The 13513-nt window shown below is 46.8% G+C and overlaps 1 protein-coding gene across 1 annotated transcript in view; it reads right to left on the minus strand.

Annotated features, from left to right (window-relative positions):
* Positions 1-1476: 1476 nt before the first annotated feature.
* Positions 1477-13513, minus strand: part of col7a1 (collagen, type VII, alpha 1) — a gene marked incomplete at its 5' end in the record, with an annotated part of 56230 nt that continues 44193 nt past the window's right edge. The window contains 22 exons of the mRNA XM_083667682.1: positions 1477-2510; positions 2772-2954; positions 3473-3535; positions 4350-4475; positions 4926-5018; positions 5686-5694; positions 6025-6073; positions 6502-6555; positions 7013-7090; positions 8067-8183; positions 8323-8385; positions 8505-8567; positions 8722-8775; positions 9115-9168; positions 10381-10461; positions 10592-10627; positions 10879-10950; positions 11247-11318; positions 11584-11640; positions 12044-12079; positions 12174-12209; positions 13366-13410. Coding sequence (XP_083523808.1) covers positions 2482-2510; positions 2772-2954; positions 3473-3535; positions 4350-4475; positions 4926-5018; positions 5686-5694; positions 6025-6073; positions 6502-6555; positions 7013-7090; positions 8067-8183; positions 8323-8385; positions 8505-8567; positions 8722-8775; positions 9115-9168; positions 10381-10461; positions 10592-10627; positions 10879-10950; positions 11247-11318; positions 11584-11640; positions 12044-12079; positions 12174-12209; positions 13366-13410 — 1470 coding nt within the window. The 3' untranslated portion in view covers positions 1477-2481. The remainder of the gene's footprint in view (positions 2511-2771; positions 2955-3472; positions 3536-4349; positions 4476-4925; positions 5019-5685; positions 5695-6024; positions 6074-6501; positions 6556-7012; positions 7091-8066; positions 8184-8322; positions 8386-8504; positions 8568-8721; positions 8776-9114; positions 9169-10380; positions 10462-10591; positions 10628-10878; positions 10951-11246; positions 11319-11583; positions 11641-12043; positions 12080-12173; positions 12210-13365; positions 13411-13513) is intronic.

A 13513-nucleotide genomic window follows, 5' to 3' on the forward strand; every position in this document is an offset into this window, starting at 1 on the left:
ACCTCGCACACACAGATCCTGACTGATGTTCATAGATAGAGGTACTGAGCAGATTGAGGGGCAGGCTGGCTGCAGAGAAGTGTGACGAATGCTAAAACGCACTCAGGTCTTAAAGCCCTCATTGTCCATGCTCAGCACACACACACACACACACACACACACACACACACACACACACACCCCCACTACACACACACACGCACACCCCCACTACACACACTACACACACACACTACACAGACACACACACACTACACAGACACACACACACACGCACACACACACGCAGTACAAACACACGCTGTTTGGAAAACATTTCTAAATTCCAAAACCCTCTCTTCAACATGTCAGTCTGTGATAAAGTCTATCTGATCTGTTCCTATCCTCCTGTAGCGTACCTCATCAGGGGAAATCAGGGGAGGATGAGTCACACCCAACAAGCACCAAATCCTCTCATTAATAAAACATGCTGTTGTGTAATTAGAACATTTACATCACAACTCAAAACTAATCGCACGCACGCACGCACACACACACACACACACTTGTCAAACTTCTCTCTTCTGATGAGTCACCTGCAGAGAGAGAGAGACACATTTAACAGATGAAAGTATCACCTCTGACACGGTCATTGTCATTAGCACCGTCATCCTCTCTCAGCTCTGTCATGCTGTCCTTGTCTCTCCCTTCCTCAGGTGGTCTAACATGAGGTGAGCAGACAGCAGAGAGGCTCTACAAACAAGGTAAACACCCACCAGTAGGTTACCAGGTAAGGTATAGTACAGATCAGATCAGGGAGGCTAGTGGAGGTAGAAATCGGAAAGGACAGGCTAATTGTAATGCATGGAATGGAATCAAACATGTAGATACAATCGAATGGTATCAAACACACACGCTCATTGCAATTTCTACCTCTATCAGCTTCCCCCTGATCCCCTATTCTATTCTACAATCTATTTCTTGCTTCTGTGCCTTGTTTTTTAATCTCAGGTAGGCTATAGGAGGAACATACACCTGGGAAAGAGATGAGTCTTCAATTGCTTCTGTGCACCTCATCTATCCTCAACATGCCTTCATATGATTCATGGCCAGAACAACACTGTGTCAGGGGGGGGCATTCTTTTTTTCTTGTCAACGGAGGTCACAGCTGCGCTTCCCTAATAAGCTGTTCCCGACAAGGAGGCACGCGTCACAGACGATTCGGGTATCGTATAGGGCAAAGCACGCGGCAGAGTTCAACGCCAACTGAACTTTCCGGCGCAAACTCATGTCGAGCACGACGACGTACGCTGTGACTGGCAGATGTGGTCACTGTCTCTCACCTCACACGCGAGGGCGCTCGCCTGCCCGAGCCCTCATCAAACTGCACTCCAAACTTATCGTAAGTGACAATACTGACCAGTTAAAAAGCAGTGTAGAAATATACCGAAATTCAGATTCTTCTGGTTTATTTTATCCATATATTCAATAAAAAAGGCATTCATACTTTAGAGCCAGCAAGAGTGTTTTGCAATTTCAACATCAAACTGGACAAAACAAAAGCTTTCATTTTCAATATACAGTACAATACAAAAATACGTTTGAAAATAGCACTTCTTTTCTCTGGCAGGTAAACATGCAGACTTAAACATAGTCATTAGACATCTGACACAACACAAACACTTTCCCAAGTAATAAAAAATATACATATATATGTACATTACATCGGCAATATACAGTGTAATATTCTGCTTGCCTCTTCCTACATGTTGAACGGTTCTGTACATGATTAATGGACAGATTTGGATTTCATACACAGTACCATGAAAGGGCCCTTCTGCATTCCTAAAGTGATGTGGCAAGGTTGCATCAATGTCAGGGGAACACCGTTTTATACCTGTAATACTACTGCTTTCCTTGAGAACGAACAATAGGGAAGGGGGGGTGGGGGGTGTTAAAAAGATTTGGCTGCTGAATTTATAATGAAATGCCAATAAATAAACAAATAGACATCTTGACAAACGACCATGAGAAAATATATTGATCCATCAACTAGGGTTGGGCCAACGTTGGGTATCTGGAGCCTATCGTGATATTATTCTCTTACAGAAAATAGTCTGTAAAAGTGCTTCAAACTCCAGATACTGTAGTTATAAATGTAGTGTCCCCCTTTTTGCAAGGCAAAGCACGTCTAGAGGTGAAAACAGGTCTCTTTGTTTCACAAGAGATTATTTACAACACCAGCCATACGTGCGTTGCAGTTCAGTCATTTGTTTCCACTGACATGTCTCCACCATACTTCAGCAATCAACCATATATTGTACATCGTGATATTTTGATAATGAATATCCTTAATGAGAACATTTAAATAACGCCCAACCCTACCATCAACAGCTGCTATCTATACTACAGACCGGGCCAATATTTATAGTCTGAAATATCCAACAATGATTTCTTGACATTCTTGAAGGTGGCGAGGAAGTGACCGGGCTTTGCCATTCATCATCGCCCCTTCTTTATGGCAAGAGTTTCTGCAAGGAAATGTGACGGGTAAATTGTTACATTTTTGGGCTACATCTGCTGATGTGTATGTGTGTGTGTGTGTATGTGTGTCTACAGTATGTACAATATGAAACTGTGTGTTTGTGTGTGTGTGTACAGTATGTCTCTGTGTGTGTGTACAGTTTGTGTGTGTTTCTACAGTACATACAGTGTGTGTGAGAAAGAGAGTGTGTGTGTGTGTGTGTGTGTACTTTGTCTTTGTGTGTGTGTGTGTGTGTGTGTGTGTGTACCTCTCGTCTCCCCGAGGCAGACTTCCTCACACAGTTCCTGGTGGAGGAAGCGGTTGTCGTTTCCCTCACAGCCGCTGTAGATGAAGGGCCTGCATGCCTGCACCTTGGCATTGAAGTACCACCGCAGAGTGAAGCGCCCACAGCCACCTTCCTCTAAGGGTAACAAGCATGGGTCCACTGGAGCTGCAGGACACACACACACACACACACACACACACACACACACACACACACACACACACACACACACACACACACAGTAAGGAAAACCAGGTCAGAGAGAAAATGTGCTAGATGAGAGAGAGAGAGAGAGAGAGAGAGAGAGAGAGAAAAAGAGAAGGAGAGAGAGTTTTGCCCCAAGTGTGGATGTCTGTGTTCTCTTGCATTGTTCAACTTTCATATTATGCAAAGTAGGAAAGAAGACTCCAAAAAATAAAATGTCTGAATGAAACAGAGTGCTATTTCTACCAAATTGTCCACTTTGAGAGATGGATGAGTTTTGAATACATATTGGCTGCTTTTCACCAGCAAAGGCAAACTACTTTTGGTGAGAGCGAGTATGTCTGTGTGTGTATGGTACAAGCATGTTCCCCAGATTTCACCATCGATAACCAGCATGCTAAAGACGTCTGTGGCATGCAGAGAGATGCAAGCCCAGTTAACCCTTTGAGAACCCCAGAATAGGAGTGGGCGGGGTTTACCTTCCCCTTTGACCTCTCTCTTGGCCCTTACTGCTTTCTCTGGTTTAACAGTGAGTACTTCACCTGTCGACAGGCAACACACAATCACACACAGACACAGAAACAGATACAAAAACACAGACAAACATAGACATAGACACAGACGCACAGACACACACAGACACAATCACACACACACACACACACACACTTATAACACAACAAACGGTTCTGCATACAGTTCTGTACAGTACCTATCAACAGTAATACCACCGTATAATAAACATACATAAACACAATAAGAGACCTTTGAAGTGATGTTACAGGATTTGTTTCTATTTTCAGCCACTAGTTCTAAAATGAGCGCTCACGGGCCAAAAACGGGGCCCCACGGAAAGAAGTTATGAAGAAATAACCTGATTGGACAAAGAGAGGCACACCTTCCCACTTAGCTTATATTGCTAAGTTTGGTAGCCTTACAATGAAGACTGTGTGGTCTAATGAGATAAGACATCGGTTAACATTATATCATGAAACCGATAATCTTCAGCCAAGATATGACAGAAAAGAATCAGCGGCAAAAAAATCCTGTAGCATCTCTTTAAGCACATCACAATGAAAACAAGACAGTCAACAACACACACCGATACACTTCATGTATCCAAAACAAGTTTGTACAAAAAACAACCCAACAAACAAGCACGCGCACACACACACACACACACACACACACACACACACACACACACACACACACACACACACACACACACACACACACACACTCTCACATCACAGGTGAACACTGATGTGCTGTATAAGGTGTGAGTGTTGGAGTACAGGGTGGAGGGTTCAGTGCGTGGGGCGGGTGGCGTGTGGCGGGTGGCGGTTGGCGTACCCTGGCTTTGGTTGGCAGTGGGGCTGAAGTCGATGATCTCCTCCATGGGGTCGTCATAGCTCTCGATGGAGTAGATGTGCTCGTAGTCCGGGTCGTTCGTGTTCATCACCACACGCAGCTCACGGCCTGCAGCACAGGGGAGGGGAGAGGGGAGGGGGGAACCAGACTGATCACCCCCCCCCCCAACCCTCACCAGGGCCAGGAGGGACACACTCATCTACCCCTTCACCCCCCCCCCCCCCCCCTCCCCATACCTCCAAAAGCACAACACTGGGGGCACAGGAAAAGGGCAGGGAAATACCCCGCTAATAACCCCCCCCCCCCAACTTTGAAAATGATACAGGACACACATATATATTAAGAGAGTTAGATAGTGAGTCACATGGACAGGCAGAGATAAACAGGCAAACAAACAGAGTCCTCTTCATGGAGTTTCAGACAGACAGACAGACGGAGTTTCAGACAGACAGACAGACGGAGTTTCAGACAGACAGACAGACAGAGGTTCAGTCAGTCAGTGAGACGAGAGTAATGAGGGACAGACAGACGGACGGACGGACGGACGGACGCACTCACCCTGCTCGCCCTGCTGTGACAGTGGGCGCTCTGGGATAGACCGCGCCCTGAAAGACTGGACCGGGGTGTGGGGCTTAGAGTCAGAGACAACATCTGAGAGAACCGGACCAGGACCGGAAAGGGGGAGGATGGACCGGGGGTGAAGGAGGGAAGGGAGGAGAGGGAAAGAAGGGACAGATAGGGGGAGGGAGGGAGGGGCACCAGACGAAGAGCAGGACCAAAAAACAACAGCAGGACATCCAGGCTGGTCAGTAAGACACAGGTGTTAACATACATGACCCCCATCCACCACATACACCCATAGTACAGGCCCACACACGCTCACAGTCACAGTCACATACATATACATACCCTCTTACCCCAAAATACCACACTTAACATGTGGACACATATTAGATGATTAGATTACACACATCATACACAGTACACAGAGGACAACACAGGCCACCCAAACCAGGACTACACACATGGCACATGTCGGGACCAAAACACACTGAGCACATCATGATTTCAACTATGACATAGACCAACATAGAAACTCTATAGCTACTGTGAGCAGCATGTTTCAATGTAAAAAAACCCCCCAAAAAACAGTAAGCGTATGCTAAAGTAAGCGTATGCTAAGGACTGTGTCAAAATGAATCAGGAGGCTAACAGAGGCTAAGTGGAAGGGTAATCTGAGGTTGAAGCTATTATATTTCCACTTGTCCTGCACTGCCTCGTCCCAACGGTTCCAGATCTCAAGCTGAGCGTCACTCACCTCCACAGGCTGAAGGAGGGAGAGAAAGAGCGAGAGGAAAAAGAGGAGGAAGAGAGAGAGAGAGAGAGAGGAAAGAAAAAAGAAGAGGAAGAAGACATGGCTTTAATGTACATTTCTATATCTCGCACGATCGACAGGCAGATTCGAGTCAGTTCGGCAGATTCTTAACGGACAGGTGTTCAAAACCGTACGGTGTCGAAAAAAAACCATGAAACTCAACACAAATATTTGTATCTACCGTGTATGTGACGAGTTAAATTCTACGATAAGCTGATTGATAGACCTAATAAAGGACACCAGCCTGTTTATTTTGGGTGTTGTTGGATGACTAAGACTCACCACAGTGTTGACTCATCTCTGAACGAACATATGTACGGACCTCATCCTCCTAGACAGAACACAGGAGGAGAGAGGGCGGGGGGAGTTACAGACAGGGTACAAGATACCAAGACGTGACAGCTTGTGTGGTGTGTGTGTTGTGTGTGTGGTGTGTGTGTCTGTGTGTGTGTGTGTGTGTACGGCTGTATGTGTGTGTGTATGTGCGTGCACACGCATGCACGTGTGTGTGTGTGTGTGTGTGTGTGTCTGTGTGTGTGTGCGTGTTTGTGTGTCTGTATGTGCGCATGTGTGTGTATGTTTGTATGTGTGTATGTGCACGCACATGCATGCATGTGCGTCTGTGTGTGTGTGTGTGTACACTACTGTATGCTGTATACAGTACTGTTTTATGCTGTATACATGTCTACTGTACATGTGTGTGTCGCTTGGTGGTATAATGGCCAGGTTTGAACCCTGTGGCAAGGAAAAAGCACTGACCGTCATGCCTGGCTCTCCTTTGTCTCCTTTCCCTCCTTCTGGACCAAACTCCCCCTGAAACACACATCTTACAAAGTCAGCAACAATACCACACAATGGAACCCATCCCTCAGATCCCAAGGGTGGAATAAGAGCTCTCACAGACCCAGGGTCAGGCTGGGAAGGGCGCCGACGCTTTACGACTGCATAGAAAGAGAGAAAGAGGCTGCTTTATTCCAGGTGCGGTATGTGCACATCAGTGGAGGCAGCGCCAGATAGAAATCCGAGGGACAGGCTCAATGTAAATCCATGGAATGCAAAACGTGTGTTTGGTACCATTCTTCATTCCGTTCCATCCATTACAATGAGCTCATCCTCTGATCCTGCAGCAGCCTCACGACGGTACACAATAGCCCCCAACAAATCCACATCGGCAGCTCGCAGTACAGCACAGACAGTACAGACAGTACAGACAGTACAGACAATACAGACAGCACAGACAGCACAGACAGTACAGACAGTGGACCCTCACCTGCTGTCCTCTTTCTCCTGGGATTCCAGCTGTGCCGCGTGGACCCACCAGGGCAGGACCCGTCGGCCCCCGCTCTCCCTGAGAGACACACACACACGCACGCACACACACACACACACACACACACACCTCATCACCACCTCATACAAACACACTGATACACCACAATATAAACACACCAGCCCAACCCAACACGTTTAACTAATTAAAACCCAACAATAGCATCACAACTGGCAAGATGAATAAACACAGCAATAATCAGATCAGGCAGAACACTTAAGGTTGGTTTAACCGTTGTTTAATGAAATGAAATCCATTTAGGTTCGACATAATTGGAAGCCTCCACTCCGTAGAGTTCCCTGCATGAAGTTTAACAACATGAAATACTAAATAAACATGCAGGCAGGGAGCCCATAGCTTATCAAACCCCCCCCGTAGGTAGGCTAAATACAGAACGACCGAGCGGGTGGAGGCTGGGGCGGTGGGTGGAGGCTGGGGCGGTGGGTGGAGGCTGGGGCGGTGAGTGGGACGACCAAGTATTACTCATAGCCGGCGGCGTCTCATTGATTAATCATGGTGGAGTGTTGCATGATGGGCTGCTTTTTAGCCTCGTCCTTGAACATGCAAAGATGTTCTGTATACGTGTTAATCAGCTGTCTGTCACCTGAGGGTCCGTCACCCGAGGGTCCGTCACCTGACAACACAGCTGTGCCGTTCGGCTTAAAGTGTCCCGCCTGAACTAACGTAGGCGTCATTAATCATAAGACAATCAGGACCGGTATTTTCCCTTCTTATCCTAGTGTACTTCTTATCCTAGTGTACTTCTTATCCTAGTGTACTTCTTATCGTAGTGTACTCCGCCAGGGGAGGCTGGTGGAGGTAGAAATCAGAGTACGGCCTCGTTGTAATGCATGGAAGGGAATGAGGAATGCTATCAAACACATGTTCTACCTCCATCCCATGCATTACAATGAGTCTGCCCTCTGATTTCTACCACCAGCAGCCTCCCCTGAGGGATAGAGTATCTGGTCATATTGTGACAGTTAGGTCATACCTTCTGTCCCTGGAGCCCCTCAGGGCCTCTAGTTCCGGCGGGTCCCTGAGTGCCGGTCAGTCCTGAGGCTCCATCCGCTCCTCGGGGGCCTGAGGAGCCGGGGCTCCCAGGAGGGCCCTGCAGAGAGGAGACAGAGATGAGAGACAAGAGACAAGACCCTGGAGAAGATCCAGTATCAGTCTTAAGTGTTTGGACTGCCGTCAGCGGTCGGCTTGAGGGGTTGGTACTAGTTGTGATTTTCTGGACTCAGACTCACCCTTTCACCCTTCTCTCCTTGAGTTCCTTTGGGTCCCAGTACTCCATCAATGCCCCGGTCGCCCTACAAACACACAAATATGTCTTTATACATGAACACACACTTTACCCAAACACACACACACACACACACACACACACACACACACACACACACACACACACACACATTTAGATAAATACCTTGGGGCCGATCAGTCCCTCCTTGCCCTGGGCTCCTATGGGCCCTGCAGACCCAAGTTCTCCCTAACAAAACACAAACACACACATGCCTGGTAACCCCTGGTGATCTCTATTACACATATGGATAAGACGGGTCTGGAAGACACATCAGACCGTTGTTGTTGTGGATGCCACACTCTGTGTCAGTGGTACAGCTTATAAAAGGCACAGTTCTTACCTGTTCACCTTTCCTTCCTGGAAACCCTGACCGCCCATGGACCCCTGCATCACCCTGAGAGAGAGGGGGGGGAGAGAGAGAGAGAGAGAGAGAGAGAGAGAGTGAGAGTGAGAGAGGTGGGGGGAGTTAATAACACTTCATCATCAAAGCATAGTACAGCAGTATTCACCACTGCATGACACAAATCATTTGAAAGCCACACCATGGTGCATTCTCATCTTCTTCCTATCATTTCACCCAGCAGTAATACAGACAAGTCACAAGGCCAGTGGGTTGGAAACACTTCCATTAAAAATCTCACCATGCAATCTCCTCTCATTCATTTGTCTCTCTCACTACCCTCCTAATCTCTCTCTCTCTCTCTCTCTCTCTTTCGCTCTCTCTCTCTCTTACCTTCTCTCCTTTGGGTCCGTTCGATCCGCACGCCCCCTTGGAACCGCGGTCACCCTGGAAACCAAAGAGTTAGTCAGTGATAGAGGCAGATGAGGGGCCCTGTCAGTCACAGAGGGCTATACGGCACCAAACTGCCAATTCAGCCTATAGATAATGAGACTGACAGTCCTTTCACCTGCCAATCAGGCTCACCAACATACCCACAAACCCCTCATTCACTAGGTGACTCATCAATAACTGTCACTCACTCAAGACGGTCGCCCTGCCAACCAGCAGGGTCAGAGCTCGGTCTGTGACAGGCGGCGTTCACGGCCTCGACCTGGAAGTGATTCCGACCGCAACAACGACAAGTTGAACTCTATTTGACCATATTTGACCATGAACGAACCATTGTTCCAGTCCGGTAGCGTGAGTGAGAGAGATTTGTGGAGCATAATAGCTCAGGGAGAGAGATGGGGATTTTTGGCACCATGTAGTGTCTGAGTGGGCTGATACCGCAAAGGCTGGATTAGTCACTCTTAATCCAGATTAGCAGACTGTGATTGCACAGCCAATATGGCAAGGTCATCTTCAGCAAACAAAGAGAAACATCCTCAGGTTCTCTGGTCAAAATGCAGAGTTTGGAAAGCAATGTTGTTGTGTCTGGTAATTGTATGTGGACAATAGTTTGTAATTATTTGCCAAAGTTAAAGGGACCATAGTCATAATTGTTTTCCAGTAAGGTACTCAATTTGGCGTGCCTCACAATGGCTGTATGTTTGCTGTTCACAATTGAGTCTTGTAAGGGTTTCCACAGCGATTGTGTCCTCCTCACTTTGGGAGTGGACAGTGATTCAGCAGGAAGTTCAGGGGAAGTTTTCTATTTTCTGGCAGAACGCCACAGAAATGTATAAATGAAACCACAAACCACCTTTAAAGATATTTATAGACATTTATAGATTTATAGATATTTATAGTTTCGGGTGAAAGCATACCATATCCTGGGCTATTTCTGTCTGAATGTATCCTAATCCTCTGCATAATGACGTTAATTTCAAGCCGTTATTGAGTTATGACTGGTGGCGTCATCTGTGAAGCTGGCACTGGGGCTTAGGAGTAGGACGTCTCAAGGTTGAGAAGAAACTTCTTTGAGAGTGAGTGAACTCTATGACACGGTACAAATACACTGGCGCACACACACACACACACACACACACCGACATCAACATCGACACAGACACAGACAAATACACACACACACACCCACACCGACACACACACACAGACCTTGGTTCCACGGTTTCCATGTATTCCTATGTCTCCCTTCTCGCCCCTCATCCCTGCCAGTCCGTCTTTTCCTGTGGAACCCTGAAGAGAGACAAACACCGTGATCCTGTGGGTTGTCCATTCATAACAGGGCTCACACAATAGAAAGGGCCTTTATCCAAAAGTAACAATGTACTGTAGCTCGGTTCAGGAGGAAATATAAAAGACTCACAGATTCACCAGGTACTCCAGGCTGCCCTGCCTCTCCCTACAGGCAGACAAAGACAAAACCACAATAGGTCTGATTCACACTGTTCGGTTTTCTAAGCCATGGTCATTCAGGTCCGTGTGTGATAATGTTTCACGAGACACACATTTCATCACACTAAAACATTAAATGGAATGATATCTACAGTAGAATACATAGAGCAGAGTGTGATCATGAATGGCATTAATAATAATGACACTCATGACCAATGACACGTCAATGGTTCAGACGGTGTTGAAACAGCCGGTCACCTTCTGTCCTCCAGGACCACGAGCACCCGTGAACCCTGTGGAGCCCCTCTCTCCTGGCTCCCCTCTCAGACCCTGAGGTGACACACACACACACACACACACACACACACACACACACACACACACACACACACACACACACACAGAGGTGGTTATACATGTGCTATTACTACTCTATAACCTCACACCAACTGTAAGAGCAAATCTATACCTGCACAACAGAGTGTTTGTTATCTTATAACATTATTCAAAAGAAAATAATGACCAAATAACGGGTAATACACAAAGTAGACAAAGTGAATGTGATCAAAAAAAGAGGAAAGAAGATCTCTCTCTCTCTCCTCCTCCTCCACCTCCTCCAAACCCACCTGCTCCCCAGGGGGTCCCTCCTGGCCCTTCAGACCTTTATCTCCCTGACTACCTTTGGGTCCTCGGCCACCCTGGAGTAGAAGAAAATACAAACAGCCATCAATACCCACTAAAAATACATAATCCACTGTAGATTCACAGTCTCATAGTAAACATTGGGCAACGTGAGGTTGTTGAGGGTAAATGAATGAAATGAATGAATGAGTAGATGAATGAATGAATACACGAATGAATAGATGAATGAATGAATGAATGCATGCATGAATGCATGAATGGATGAATGGATGAATGAGTGAACGAATGTTGAGAGTACAACAGGAGGAAAAGGGCATTCACCATCTCTCCGTTGGCGCCCTTGTCTCCTGTAGGTCCGCCCACCAGTAGAGTGTCACCCTGCAGGAGACAACATGGCTGTCACCACAAAGTGCTGCTCTTCAATCAGGGAGCCGTGCTACAGTACACCTCAGTACACCTCAATACACCTCAGTACACCTCATACACCACATATCAATCTCTTTTATGTCCTTCTCTCTCCTGTTTGCGTTTCCCCATATTTCTCTCAAACAGACATTTACGCACTGACTGACTGACTGACACACACACACACACACACACACACACACACACACACACACACACAGTACACATACACCCACATACAGTACACATACACACATATACCCACACACCCACACACACACACACATACACACATACACACACACACACACACACACACACACACACACACACACACACACACACAGGGGCATATTGACTCATTTAAAATGCATACCTTTTCTCCTTTGTCACCACTGGGCCCCAATTCCCCCTGAAAAGAATTGAGAGCAGGACTCACTAGTTGATTCACTGTTTTACACAGAGAGCACATATAACGGTAGGGATATAGGAGGGGGAATATTCACCTTCTCTCCCCGTTCTCCTCGGCTCCCTGAAGGGCCCTGATGCAGAAACACACACACACACACACACCAATTCATCAAATACAGAACATACCATCTCAACCCACCTCTCTCCAACACCCACACGCATGCACGCACAGACCCGCGTCACACACACACACACACGTCACACGCACAACTGCCTGAGCACAGCCACTGCACTTCCACCTGTATGTCATACATACATTAATACCTTTCAGAAAAGCTCTCATTATCCACAATCAATAACACTCCCACGTACGGGAGATGACTGTATAATACACTCACTTATAGTCACTTCCTTTCTTTCATGTGTTACACCTGCTTCTGAAGGACGGAAAGTCATGGGGGCATTTAGCCACTTCAATAAAGAACCTAACTGCCCATGGAGGTTACCAAGCAACTAATGTGACACACACACACACACACACACACACACACACACACACACACACACACACACACAGTTAGGAAGTGAAGTAGGCAATGTCTTAGATCTCAGCCCATCTCTGCGGAACACTCTTGCACAGAAGGAGGACTCATATAGAACAGCCTGAGAGCTTTTAAAGGGACCCTACAAAGGCTATCATTATATTAAAAGGTAGGGTCATCTACTGGGTCTGTCTCTCCTGTGCCAGTCCTCCACTGAGTTGAGGGAGTCAGTGTGTTCAGAAAGTACATCTGTCCTCAACGGATGACTAATAATGGAAAGTAAAATACCGGACGGGATTGATTCATCTAAATAAAGCAGGGCAGGACACAGATGAGGTAGGACTTACGCATTCAAGCGTGACGCTGATGTCTTTTGGCCTTCGCCACAGTTTTTTGAGTCCTGTTTGATGAGTTTGAGCAGTCTTTTTATCCACTCTAGTATTTGTTCATCTCTCTGTCTGTCTCTCTATCTCTCTCCCTCTCTGTCTTTCTCTCCCCCCCCCTCCCCACCCTCTCTCTCTGTGGGACAATTATAAAAAAAGACAAAGGGATTGAGGAGACAGACTATTGTTCGTCTTTGAACAAAAGTATTGCTCAATATTGTTCATCTGTGAAAAGACAGTGACGTTGGCAGTAATGATGGAGGGAGGGTGGAGACTGAGTCTTCTGACAGCCAGATTTAGGAGAGGCAGGATGAGTGAGGGATGTCGTGAGAACAGAAAAATGATATTAAAATAATATTTACTGATAATCCTCTCTCCCCGTCCAGACCGGCGCGACCGTCCTCCCCCTGAAAACAGAAGCCACGCACGCGCGCGCAGGCGTACACACACACAGGCACACACACGACACGCGTTAACACAGGACACAAGGACAGCTAGGTGGAGGTGAAA

Source organism: Argentina silus (assembly GCF_951799395.1).
Source record: "Argentina silus genome assembly, chromosome: 4".
Classification (NCBI taxonomy): Eukaryota; Metazoa; Chordata; class Actinopteri; order Argentiniformes; family Argentinidae; genus Argentina; species Argentina silus.